Genomic DNA, 13,600 nt, shown 5'->3' with positions numbered 1-13,600 from the left:
TGTAAGACTTCCTCACTGTCCATCATGGCAGAGGCCTAGCGATTCCCGGAAAGGGAGTATGTGCTCCTGCTCTGGCAAAGGCCTGAGGTGGATGATTTTGTACCTGTCCTGCTCGCTAGCCTCGCCTGCAGCTGGTCTCCTGTCACTTGTCCTTTGCCCCCCTGCCCTCTTCTTCTCAAGGCCCTGCCCTCCAGCTGCTCCCCTCAATGCGTCTCAGATGCACCTGAGGTACTGGGGCTTTGCTTCTCTCATTTTCGATCCTCCCTCCAGAAGCTTCTCCCAGCTGAATCCCCCACTAAGCTGGCTACCACTAAACTGCTCCCATTCTAGGGAACACCCAAGAGTTCCTCACTTCAGCTGTCCTATCCCCCAGCCCAGCAGTCCAGGCCCTACCTCTGGTTTGGGCAGCTCATTCCAACCCCTGTCTCCCTCCTCCAGTCTACTGACTTCTGCTCCTCAGCCCTGGGCCAGGGGATGGGGGAGGTCAGGACCCTCTTCTTTGGGCCTGTTGGTGCCCTATGGTGGAAGGCCCACTCCACAATGACCACCCCTTCTCTGACCTCAAACCTAGTATACCATCAATCACAGGCTTGCCTTCCCTCATAGGTGGCCCCACCAGGCTGCTAATAAGCATCATAGATCTTTTCTCAGCTCCAGATTATGAGCTCAGAACTCGGCTGACTTCAGGCCTCAAGCTGGGAGTGGGGGCAATGAGCTCCATCAGGGCATCAAAGGGGAACAGGGTCGGCACCGTGTCCAAGGAGAAGAAGGGTCTGGAGACAAGGAGGGAAGCGGGGCCACCAGAGAAGGAGCTCCTCCTGGGCCAAGACTGGGCCACACATTTCCCATGAACATGGCACTGGATTCTTACAATGACCTCAGAGAGAGGAATCCTGATCCCCACTTTCAAAGGCAGGAGACGAAAGCCCAAGGAAGTGAAGTGACCTATCGAGGGTCCTGTGGCAAATAAACCTAAGAGCTGCAATTAGAACATGGCCCTATTTTTCTTCCACTGTATGAAAATATGAACTGCCCCTCCCTTCAGGACTGACTCCGCCCTTGAAGGGCTGCGGCCCCTTCATGGGGGTGGCTCTCTTAGCTCCAGCCCGCAGAGGCCAGAGCCCTCTGCTCATCACACTTCTCTCTGCCCCTGCATCCCTACAACCTGTATTCTCGGTGCCAGCGTGGATGCTGCAATTGATTTTCACTCTTTTACTCAAGGCGAGGACTAAAGATAATTGGATGAGTACCTGTCTGTGCCTGGCACTGTGACAACAGAGAGAAGATGATGGTGAGAAAGGCAGGTCTGTCCTTGCCACTGAGCTGCTTGCTTACTGTCTGATGGCGCAAGAATTACAGCTTTGGTGGGGCTTTAAGGAAACACAGAGTGTGACAGAAGCTCTGAGGGGGCACCCACTCTATTCTGGGGTGCAGGGAGGTGGCCTTGGTGAGGGAGGCAGGGCAGTGAAGCCTGGGGACTTCTAAGTCAGACATTCTGGACACATCACCATCCTGAGCTTCGCTTCCTTCACTATAAACTGGGGAGAATAGAAACAACACTGTGGGATTGAATGTTCACATTAGATAAAGTGGGTGGGACAAAGGGCTGAGCACCCCATCTGCCCAACAAGTGTGCAAAGCATGCTACCATCCCATTAAGAAAGGGATATTTGAGCTGCGACCTGAAGGTACAGTAGGAGTTTGCTAGACAGAAAAGTTGAAGTTAGGTGGGAGGTGGGTCCCAAAGAGCATTTTAAGCAGAGAGAATGGCACCCAGTACTCCCCACTGGGCCGAGGACAAAGGTACCTAATAAACACAGGAGGAAGATGTTGGCTGGTGGAGTTACCTAAAAAATTCAAACCGAAGCTGAGCATCCTTTTTAATTTCTTGGTCCAGCTTATTCTCCAGGAAATCCTCTCGGTCGACAACCAAGAACTCCGTTTCTTCCATACAGACCACAGTGGCCCTCCTCACTGAAGAGGTGAGAGAGCCCATTTCCTGTTGAATGGACAGGAGCACAGGCAAATGAGAGGCACCCCGAGTTTCTGTCCGCAGCCTTGACCACCTCTTCCCCGCTTCCATCTCCCCCCAGAAATCTCTCCTCCCCAGAATGCGGGTTCCCTGGCCCCATCCTGTGCCCCCGCTCACTCCCTGCTGCTGTGGATTGACCCTGCCCCCGCCACCACCCACCACCATATGCTGCCTGTGGAAAAAGAGGCAACCAGGCTTGACCAAGGCAGGGAAAGGAAGCTGGAGAGGCCTTGCTGAGGGTTCACTGCATCTCTGGGGGTTACAGAGGGAATACACTCCTTAAAACATCACAGATGAAGTGGTCGGACTTGGACATTACCAGGCCCAACTCAATCGGCATTTGACAAGTGAGGGTGTGGTGACCCACAACAGGGCAGGCAGCAGAAGGCAGGACCGGGCCTGGCCTGGAGGTTCCAGCAGGAGTCCTGTCACCCCCAACGCCACCCCAGGAGGGCAGACCCTTCCCCCGTGCTCACCCCGAAACAGCTGCCCTTTTGCAGCAACGTCGGGTGGGGATCCAGGAAGGCACTACTGCCATCCTCGTCCTCCGTCACGGCCACCGTGCCCAGGTAGATAAAATAAAAGCTGTTGCCCCTCTGGCCCTTCTTGACGATCACACGCCTGCGACCAAACCTGGGGAAAGACAATGGCTGGTTGGTCTGGTAGCAACACATAGTCTGGTCCCTGCCAGGAGGAGATCTAGATGGTCTGCTCTTTGTTCTGGAGTGTGAAAGCACAGACGGGCTTCCCAGGTGGCACTAATGATAAAGAACCCACCTGCCAATGCAGGAGACCTAAGAGACTCGGGTTTGATCCCTGGGTCAGGAAGATCCCCTGGAAGAGGACATGGCAACCCACTCCGGTATTCTTGCCTGGAGAATTCCAAGAACAGAGGAGCCTGGCGGGCTACAGTCCATAGGGTGGCCAAGAGTTGGACACGATTGAAGTGACTGTGCATGCACACACGCCTGAAGGCACAGATGGGGCTAGAGGGACCTCAGAACTGCCCCGCCCCAGCTCCATCAAGCTTGACCTCTTCACTAACATGTGTCCAGTTCCCACCTCCATTAGACGGAAGCTCCAGGAGAATACAGCCTTTGTCAGTCTGCTTAGGCATCTAAGTAAATGCCCAATGAATGGTCGTTGAATGAATGAACAACTGCTGGAAGCAATGGATGAGTACCTAAATGATTAAGAGCACTGGCTTTAGAGTCAAACTAGGATCCAAATCCTGGTTCTGCCCTTAGCTGTGTGATAGTAGGTGAGTCATATCCCCTCTCTGAGCCTCAGTTTCTCCTGTCTGTAAAATGGAGATATGCATATATAGAAAGAGATGGATAAATGGTGGAAACAGTGGCTGACTTTATTTTTCTGGGCTCCAAAATCACTGCAGATGGTGACTGCAGCCATGAAATTAAAAGATGCTTACTCCTCGGAAAGAAAGTTATGACCAAACTAGACAGCATATTAAAAAGCAGAGACATTACTTTGCCAACAAAGGTCCATCTAGTCAAGGCTATGGTTTTTCCAGTGGTCATGTATGGATGTGAGAGTTGGACTATAAAGAAAGCTGAGCACCAAAGAATTGATGCTTTTGAACTGTGGAGAAGACTCTTGAGAGTCCCTTGGACTGCAAGGAGATCCAACCAGTCCATCCTAAAGGAGATCAGTCCTGGGTGTTCATTGAAAGGATGGATGTGGAAGCTGAAACTCCAATATTTGGCCACCTGATGCGAAGAACTGACTCATTTGAAAAGACCCTGATGCTGGGAAAGATCGAGGGCAGGAGGAGAAGGGGACAAAAGAGGATGAGATGGTTGGATGGCATCACTGACTCAATGGACATAGGTTTGGGTGGACTCCGAGAGTTGGTGATGGACAGGGAGGCCTGGTGTGCTGTGGTTCATGGGGTCGCAAAGAGTTGGATATGACTGAGCAACTGAACTAAACTGAATAGCTCACTACCCAACTGAGAACTTTTAGAGCAGAGGTAGCCAGGTTCAAAGCAAACTAAGAGTTAAGCTCAGAGGAGGACAGTTTCTGTATTTCAAATGCAAGTTCAAACCACACCTCTTTAAATATTTATTCATCCATTCAATAAGTTAGACAAATACCAGTGGTGTCTACCAGGCATAGTGATAAAGGACAAAAACCTTGTTCTCAAAATTACAGTTAAGTACAGGAAGTAAATAAGATTTTTAAATGCTTTAAAATGAGAATTCCCTGGTGGTTCAGTGGTTAGGACTTCACATTTTCACTGCCTGGGTTCAGTCTATGGTCAGAGAAACAAGATCCTGCAAGCTGCAAGGCATGGCCAAAAAGAAAAATCACTTTAGGAGAGGCTAATTCAGAAGCACAGAGAAAGGGCACTTAACCCAGTTTAGGAAGACCAGAGAGGGCTCTAGGATAGTGAGTGGAGTCATCCAGGGCGACAGAGAGATGGAAGAGAGTCCTAGGCAGAGGGACCACCATGTCCAAAGGCAGAGAGATAGCTGGAAGCCTGCACATTCAGAGAAATAACAGTAAGCTCCAGCAGAGAGGACAATGTACAAACCAGAGGCTTTATCAACAGAGGAAAGAGGAGATGGCCCAGATAGCAGTGACTAGATTGGAGAAGGCAGGCATATTCAGCCAGGAAAGAAGACTTTGGGGATAAAAAAACACAGGCCAGCCTTTATTCCAGGGTAGACCCTCAGAGATCATCCAGCTCATCCAACATTTGGGGGGTGAAGAAAGATATCTCTTATAGTAGATATCTGGTTTTTTTGTGGGTTATTTTTTTTTAAACTGTCAAGCATCTGCTCACCTTTTCCCACCAGCTGATTTTTGTTTTTGTTTGTTTAATTTATTTTTGGCTGTGGTAGGTCTTTGTTTCCGTGCCTGGACTTCTCCTTGCAGCGGCTTCTCTTTTTGTGGAGCATTGTGGAGCATTCTCATTACTGTGTGCTTCTCTAGAGCACTGGCTCAGTTGTTGTGGCGTACAGGCTTAACTGTTCCACGGCATGTGGGATCTTCCTGGACCAGGAATCCCACACAGAACAGAGACTGTCCATTGCATTAGCAGGCAGATTCCTAACCACTCGACCGCCAGGGAAGTCTTTTCTTGACTCTCAGGCAATCAGAACATCACTGACCAACTGGTGATTCAAGTGAGGTCAATCTGGTTCAGAAAAAACTAATCCCAAGGCTCTGACTTAACTGGGAAGAGGTAACTCCTTTTCCCAATGGACTGAACTTGGACAGATGGAAGCTTGCAGCTGTGGCTGTCGTAGCGGGCTGGCTACCATGAAGGGGGAGTCGCAGCCAGAGACCCTCCTTTGCATTCGTATTTGCATAAGCTGCTTATGCAAAGGAAGTGCCAAGAGATGAAGAGAGACAGACAGACTGTGGGTCACTGGTGACACTAAGCCCCTGGATCCAGCTAAGCCTGAAGCTGGAGGACTATCCCAGGATTTTTCAGATATACGAGCCATCAACACATTCCCCTAGGCTGGATTTTCTGTCACTTTCTAGGGGAAGAATCCTATTTGATCTGCTAACCCCCAGTCCCAGAAATAACAAACAACCAGCAGAGAGCTTTAATAATCATGACCTCCTGATGTTCACAAAAAAACTGGAGATTTCATATTATTGTCTTCATTTCCCCCATAGGAATTGTAGGCTCAGAAAGGTTAAGTGGCTTGCCTGAGGTCACACCAGGGCAGATGGGACATTAAATTCCAGAGCTTCTAGGCCTGTGATTCTTTTTCTTTCTGTGACACCATTCTGCCTGTTATCGAATCTTACAGTTTAGACAGCGGTGATACCCTCTCCTCTCCCCTCGACTGGAACAAAGAGGATGGTTCCCCCTGCCTGCGATGTCCTGTCTACAACTCCACCGTCAAATCTACCTGCTCAAACGCCACCTCTTCTGTGAAGCTCCCTTGGCCACGTCAGCTGGAAGGTTACCTCCCTTCCCTGGCTTTTACTATCTGTGAGATGGACCCTGCATTGGTAATGAAGGGTCCATTTAGTTAGTGGTGGTTATGCCCTAGACTGTGACCTCTAAGAAGGAAGAGAGAACACAAACCTATAGTGAGTTTACATTTAGATTTTCAAGACAGGTCTTACCTCAAATATTCTACTAGGCTGCCCCCCTGAGGCCACTGAAATTTCCTGGAAATAATGTGGAAATACCACAAGCACCTCTTAGGCTTCTCTACTACAACAGATTTATTCAGTCCTTTCTTTGTGTCATGGACCAACTGACAATCTGGTGAAAGCTTCACAAAACAATGTTCTAAATGTATAAAAGAAAATATAGCCAAATTACACTTAACAAAAACCTAAGCTTGTGATACAGCAATATATCTGCCTCTTTCTTAAGGCACTGCAAAACAAAAGCTAGCAACAGACCTAATAACTACCATCTTCTCAAAGATGTGATAAATGTAAAATGACTTTTGAGAAATCTGCACCAACTTAAATATGTGATAATATCTCTAAGTTCTTTTGGTAAAAAAAAAATTATATAGTGGTTTGTTACCTACATTCATGACTGAAGGAAATGATAAATTTGAGAGGATAATGAAAAACAGATAAATTATTTTTTCCCATCCAAGTTCACAGACCCTTGCCCTAGTTGCTCCTACCTGGATGAAGTACCTCATTTGTGATCCCTTCTGGCTTTTAGGACCTGAATTTTAGTCTCAGCTCTGCTACTTATTTAGGGGGTGAAATCAGATGAGTCAATCCCCCCACTTTGCATACAATGGTCCATCTAGTCAAACCTATGGTTTTCCCAGTAGTTGGGTGTGAGAGTTGGACCATAAAGAAGGCTGACCACGAGCGAACTGATGTTTTCAAACTGTGGTGCTGGAGAAGACTCTTGAGAATTCCTTGGACAATGAGGAGATCAAACAGGTCAATCCTAAAGGAAATCAACCCTGAATATTCATTGGAAGGACTGATGCTGAAGCTCCAATACTTTGGCCACCTGATTCGAAGAGTCGACTCATTGGAAAAGGCCCTGGTTCTCGGAAAGATTGAGGGCAGGAGGAGAAGGGGATGACAGAGGATGAGATGGTTGGACAGCATCACTGACTCAATGGACATAAGTTTAAGCAAACTCTGGGAGATAGTGAAGGACAGGGAAGTCTGGCATGCTGTAGTCCATGGGGTCGCAAAGAGTCAGACACAACTAAGCGACTGATCAAAAACAACAAATTCCCCCCACCCCAAGCTTTAGTTTTCTCATCTGAAGACAGAGAGAATTGGACCATATCCTTTCTGAGGTTCTAACCAGATCCTCTTCAGACTCAGAGGCTCCCTAATTCTGAGCAGATTCTCAATAAATGGCTGAGATACAGTGTGCTGTAGTCATAACAGTGAGCATGAAGGTGAAATGACAGATGGTTTCTCACAGCCGACACCTCACAGAGGGGCTGGTGGACCAAACGTGGCCTTCACAGCCCGGCCCTTCTTGCCTGGCCCAGCCCCAGCCCAGGGGCCAAAGGGCAAGCCCCTCACGGACCTTTCAAAGCGCATGACCTTAGCCAGGAGCAGCTGCAGGGGCTCCGAGTAGTTCCGGTAACTGTCCAGAACCTGCAAGAGGTTGCAGAGCGACTGGATCTCGTGCTCTGCCCTCCAAGAGGGCTTCTTCTGCGCGATCTGAATGGCCCTTGGAGGGAAGTGACCCTGGGGGGAGAGAAAGCCAAAGTGACGCAGAGGACCCAGCAGTTGCCCCCAGAAGCTGGCGGGAAACTCCCCACACTCCTGCCCCCACCCTTTCCCACTCCCACACAATAGTGGCTGACACGTGATAAGTGTGCCCTGAGTGCTGGGCATTGGGACAGGCATCTTGCACTCACCATCTCGCTGCGTCTTTGCCCAAAGAAGCGTGACGCGATTATTACCCCCATTTGACAAATGCAGACACTCAGGCAGGACTGTGGCCTAGAACTGCTATATGCCAAGGCCTGTGTCCCCCACTACTGACCAAGAACCGCTGCCGTTCACTGACCCCACCAGTCAGTAATGGGGCTCCCTGGGCCCATTCGACACATTGCATACTTCAGTCAAGGGAGACATCCCTTGCCTCGGCCTGTACCTCAGCAAGCCTCAGGAGCCTAAGGAACAAAGAGAACCTCCCAGAGATTCTCAGCTAACCCTCCTGAGCCAGGACTCATGGACCAAGGTGAGGGCAGATCCAGGCATTCGCTCACCACTCCCACCTGCTAGGGAAACAGTGCTGTGATATTTATTTGTATGTATTTGGCTGCACTAGATCTTAGTTGTGAAGTGTGGGATCTATTAGTTGCAGCATGTGGAATCTAGTTTCCAAACCAGGAATCGAACCCGGGCCCTGTGCATCGGGAGCAAGGAGTCTTAGCCACAGGACCACCAGGGAAGTCCCAGGAGAAAATCTGAACGCCTACCACAGCCTGGGGCCCTGGTAGGGTCTGACTCCCTACCTGTCTACTGCCCTCCATCTGTATCTCCTGCCTCTCTCCTTCATTCTCTAGTCTCCACCCATCTTTTGCCTGTGCCAAGCTCACTCCTGCCTTCAGTCTTTGCTTGGGCTGTTTCCTCTGCCTGGAATGTCCCTCCCCTGGATTTTCACAAGAACATGGCTGCCACCTCCTCCTCTATTCTGCTCTCAGCTCATACGGTGCCACATCCTCAGAGACTCCCTTCTGGATCATCTGAGCTAAAGCAGCAGGACCCCTCCCAACACTCTGTAAGGTCAGAATCATTTTCTTCAAAGCATTTAATACTTTCTGAAATGATCTTACTCTTTTTTGTTAAAGGAAAAGAAAGTGAAAGTCGCTCAGTCATGTCCGACTCTTTGCAACCCCATGACTATCCAGTCCATGGAATTCTCCAGGCCAGAATACTGGGGTGGGTAGCCTTTCCCTTCTCCAGGGGATCTCCCCAACCAGGGGATCAAACCCTGGTCTCCTGCACTGCAGGTGGATTCTTTACCAGCTGAGCCACAAGGAAGTGCCCCCCCCCCGCCCCTTTTTCTTCCAACCCCATGGACTGGAGCCTGCCAGGCTCCTCTGTTCATGGAATTCTCCAGGCAAGAATACTGGAGTGGGTTGCCATGCCTTTCTCCAGGGGAACTTCCCAACTCAGGGATCGAACCTGGGTCTCCTGCATTGCAGGCAGATTCTTTACTGTTTCAGTCACCCAGGAAGCCCCCTTTTTTGTTAAGGTGTATATTATGTCATTTTCCCACCCTAAACACACACACAGACACAAATCTTGAACTCCACTGTCCAATATGGTAGCCAACAGCCACGTGTGGCTATTTAAACTAAATTAAATTTAAAAATTAGTCCTGGAATTCCCTGGTGGTCCAATGGTTAAGAATCCACCTTCCAATGCAGGGGACCCAGGTTCGATTCCTGGTCCAGGAAGATTCCACATGCCTGTGGACCACAACTACTGAGCCCATGCCCTAGAGTCATTGCTCTGCAATAAAAGAAGCCACTGCAGTGAGAAGCCCACGCATCACAACTAGAGAGTAGTCCCCATTTGACACAATTAGAAAAAGCCCAGGCACAGCAACGAAGACCCAGTGTAGCCAATAAATGAATAAATAAAATTAGAATAAAAAAATTAGTCCCTCAGTCCCACTAGTGACAAGTGCTCAATGGCTACATGAGTCTGTTGGCTACTGTACTGGATAATGCATGCTACTAAACATTTCTGTTGTCACTGAGAGTTTGAACAAAGGTGCTCTAGAATATAAGCCCCAATATAAACACAATAAGGACTTCATGGTGGTCCACTGGTTAACATTTCACCATCCAATGAAGTGGGTATGGATACAATCCCAGGTCAGAGAGCTAAGATTCCACTTGCCTTGCGGCCAAAAAAAAAAAAAAAGATGCAAAAATATTGTAACAAATTCACAAAGACTTTAAAAATGGTCCACGTGAAGAAAATCTTTTTAAAAAATAAACACAACAGTGGCCTCGTCTACCTTGTTTACCACTCTTAGAATGTCTCACCTGTAGTGGACACTTGACGAAATAAATATTTACAGAAGTACGGATGAATGCCAGCATCTTACATAACAGTAACTGTCTTGAAGCAAAAGAAAGTAGGTCACGATGAGAATTCTGGTCATCACACCAGGAGATCGGAAGCCACGCACATTCACTCAGAACGGCAGTGTAGCACAGTGGTTAAAAGCGCACAGGCTTGGGTACCAGGTGTTGGGTTTGAACTTGGTCCTGCTACTTCCCAGCCAGCTGTGTGTCCTGGCACAGGTCTCTTCTCCCAGAGACCCAGTTTCCCTGTCTGATGACAGAAACTATATGGACAAACCAGAGTTAATGTTGTCAAGGGCTTACAATGTGCCTGATGCAGAGCAAGGGTTATGGAAGTGTCACAGTCTCTTTTATGGTCCGAATCCATTCCTTCTTACTATCAATAACCCATTAGGACTTCTATTATAGGGTCTATTTATGGCAAAACACAGACGCCTCTGGCTTCTATGAACCAGGCTCACTTGGGGCCCTAATTCCTCCAGGAAATCCTTGTTACCACCCTCAACCCTTGAGACACCCTTCTGTTGATTCCTACAGACTGTTATTTAACTTTCTGAGTAAGTTCCATCACCTTAACTCCTATTAGCTCCTTAAGGGCAGGTGCGAATGTTACAGTCATCCTTGCTCCTCATATCCACTCAGATGGGGTGGGGAGGAGTGGATTGGTTCCAGAACCCCTGTCAATACTAAAATCTGTTGTTGCTCAAGTCCCTGCCTTAACATGGTGTAGTATTTGTATGTCCTCCCATATACTTTAAATCATTTCAAGATTACTTAAAATACCTGACACAATGTAAACATTATGTAAATGTTGTAAATACAATAAACAGTTACTGCCTGCAACTATGTATTCCAATTTTGCTTTTTGGAACTTTCTGGAATTTTCCTTTTCTGAATATTTTCTGCCTATGGTGGGTTGGATCCGAGGATGTGGAACCTGCTACAAAGATACAGGGAGCCAACTGTACTCCCCACCACAGACACAGACTGAGGACTACCCAAGGAGCTCAAAAAAAATCTGTAATGAAGAAAAGGAAGTATCACTCAAAGACAGCCCTTACTGTTTCTCAAACACCATTTCTCAGCACTGTCAATCTCACTCACTTCAGGCCTTCATTGTGGTCCTCTAGCACAGCAGTCCCTAACCTTTTAGGCATCAGGGACTGGTTTCGTGGCTAGCACAGTAGTCCCTAACCTTTTAGGCATCAGGGACTGGTTTCGTGGAAGAGTTTTTTCACAGACCAGGTCAGGGGGATGGTTCAAGTGATGAGGACCGATGGGGAGTGGCAGTTGAAGCATCACTTGCTCTCCCACCACTCATCTCCTGTTGTGTGGCCCAATTCCTAACAGGCCACGGATGATAGCGGTCCACAACTCTGGGGTTGGGGACTCCTACTCTAAAATACAGGAAGGATAAAGGAAAATAAGAGGGGCCATCCATAATCTCACCACACAGAATTAGCCATTAACATGTGGCATTTCTGCGTGTGTGTGTGTGTGTGTGTGTGTACGTGCACGTGCTCAGTCGTGTCCGACTCTTTATGACTCCACGGATTGTAGCCCACCAGGCTCCTATGTCCATGGAATTTTCCAGGCAAGAATACTGGAGTGGTTGCCATTCCCTTCTCCAGGGGATCTTCCTGAGCCAGGGACCAAACTTGCATCTCTTGTATCTCCTGAATTGGCAGGTGGATTCTTTACCACTGTGCCACCTGGCATTCTTGCTTCCTGTCTTTTTCCTATGTATAAATAAAACTTTTGAAACTAACACAATATAATGACTATTTCCCATTAAAAACCAGAACAATAGATAGTTAAAATCCCCTCGTACCATGTCACACCTAATCCAGACCTGCTCTCCACCACTGGAATTAATCATTTATATATGTTATTTTTTATTATGTTTATTTTTGACTCTGCTGGGTCTTCACTACTGGGAGTGGGTTTTCTCTAGTTGCAGTGAGCAGGGGCTACTCTCTAGGTGCAGTGCGCAGGCTTCTCATTGAGGTGGCTTCTATCATTAGGGAGCATGGGCTCTAGGGCTCCAGGGCTTCAGTAGTTGTGGCTCCTAGGCTCCAGAGCACAGACTCAATAGTTGTGGCACATGGGCTTAGTAGTTTCGAGGCATGTGGGATCTTCCCAGATCAGGGATCGAACCCGTGTCTCCTGTATTGGCAGGCAGATTCTTTACCACTGAGCCACCTGGAAAGCCCTATGTATGTTAGTACAAACTTATACATGTGCCCAACAGAGTATGTATAGAATGATTTTGCTTTTATTTACATAAATGTTAAGACTGCTGACATTGTTTATGCAACTTGCCTTTTTTTCACTCAAAACTATGTTTTAGAAATGTGCCTGTTGTTTCCAGTGTCTCACAAATGGTATAATAAATGAGTCTGTGATTCTAAGCCTTGATAATTCTTAAGATTTTTTTGAGACGTTTAGTGTTAGTAGAGTCCTAATATGGACTATACTGAAGTTTAGTTTTCAAGTGTTATCCTGAGAGACATCTTATATATGCATACATATGTGTATCAGTTTGATTGATATATAATTTATATACGATTCACCACTGAAAGTGTACAGATCAATTTTTAGTGTATTCAGAGTGGTACAGATATCACTACAATGGATTTTAGAGCCTTTGAATCACCCTAAAAAGAAACCTGGTACCCATTAGCAGTCACTCAAAGGGCAGGTTGGATGGCATCACTGACTCGATGGGCACGAGCTTGAGCAAGCTCTAGGAGATGGTGACAGACAGAGAATCCTGGCATGCGGCAGTCCATGGGGTGGCAAAGAGTCAGATACAACTGAGCGACTGATCAACAACAACAAAAGGGCAGGTTTTTAAAGCAGGTCTTTATTCTCCACCCCCGTGTTGGAGACAGAGCCAGAGAGGCCTTGCCCATAAGGTGGACTTTCCCTCTGCATCCTCCTCTCTCTCTCTGCTGCTATGCACAGAATTGCCCTCATCTCTAGAGCTCTGTGGCCCTCAGAAAGACCCCTAGTTTCTCCCATCTGAAGGGCAAAACTTGGGTAACCTTTCACGTCCAGCGTCAGATACTGGCTGGTCTTGAAATCTGAAGAAACTCAGAATTTGGATGAGTTACTGTGCTTCATACATAATGGGACATGAGAAATTAGATTATGCCCAGTGGAGGCAGACAATAGAAGCCACACCTTGGTTCCAAGGGAGGACAGGGGAGCAGAGCGATCAGGTGGTCCTGTACCTGTTAGAAAGCTCTGTGCCCCCTGCTCTTCCTGAGAGGAAAACCAGCATGGCTGCTCCAGGCCAGGGTTGAGTCAGGTCTATGGGGGTGAGAACTTCAGATCTTTCCTATAAATAGAGAAGCCCCTTTAGAGTTGACATTAAATTTCAAATTTTAATTTAATATCCAGGATTTGTTGGAGAGAAGCTCAGAACATAATAATGCTTGAAATTCAGAGAACAAATCACACAGGCCAAGTCACATGATGCTGGGAAAGATGGAAGGCAGGAGGAGAAGGGGACGACAGAGGAGGA

General features: G+C 47.7%; 1 protein-coding gene across 2 annotated transcripts in view; it reads right to left on the bottom strand.

Moving 5' to 3' along the window:
- The window catches only part of CNBD2 (cyclic nucleotide binding domain containing 2), a 60,012-nt gene that overhangs the window by 27,249 nt on the left and 19,163 nt on the right, over positions 1-13,600 (bottom strand). For both annotated transcript variants that reach the window (XM_043884393.1, XM_043884394.1), the window contains 3 exons: positions 7,545-7,708; positions 2,509-2,665; positions 1,848-1,999 (listed from right to left, as the gene is read on the bottom strand). In XM_043884393.1, coding sequence (XP_043740328.1) covers positions 1,848-1,999; positions 2,509-2,665; positions 7,545-7,708 — 473 coding nt within the window. The remainder of the gene's footprint in view (positions 1-1,847; positions 2,000-2,508; positions 2,666-7,544; positions 7,709-13,600) is intronic.

Source organism: Cervus elaphus, chromosome 23 (genome assembly GCF_910594005.1).
Source record: "Cervus elaphus chromosome 23, mCerEla1.1, whole genome shotgun sequence".
Classification (NCBI taxonomy): Eukaryota; Metazoa; Chordata; class Mammalia; order Artiodactyla; family Cervidae; genus Cervus; species Cervus elaphus.
This window is presented reverse-complemented; position numbering and strand designations above follow the sequence as displayed.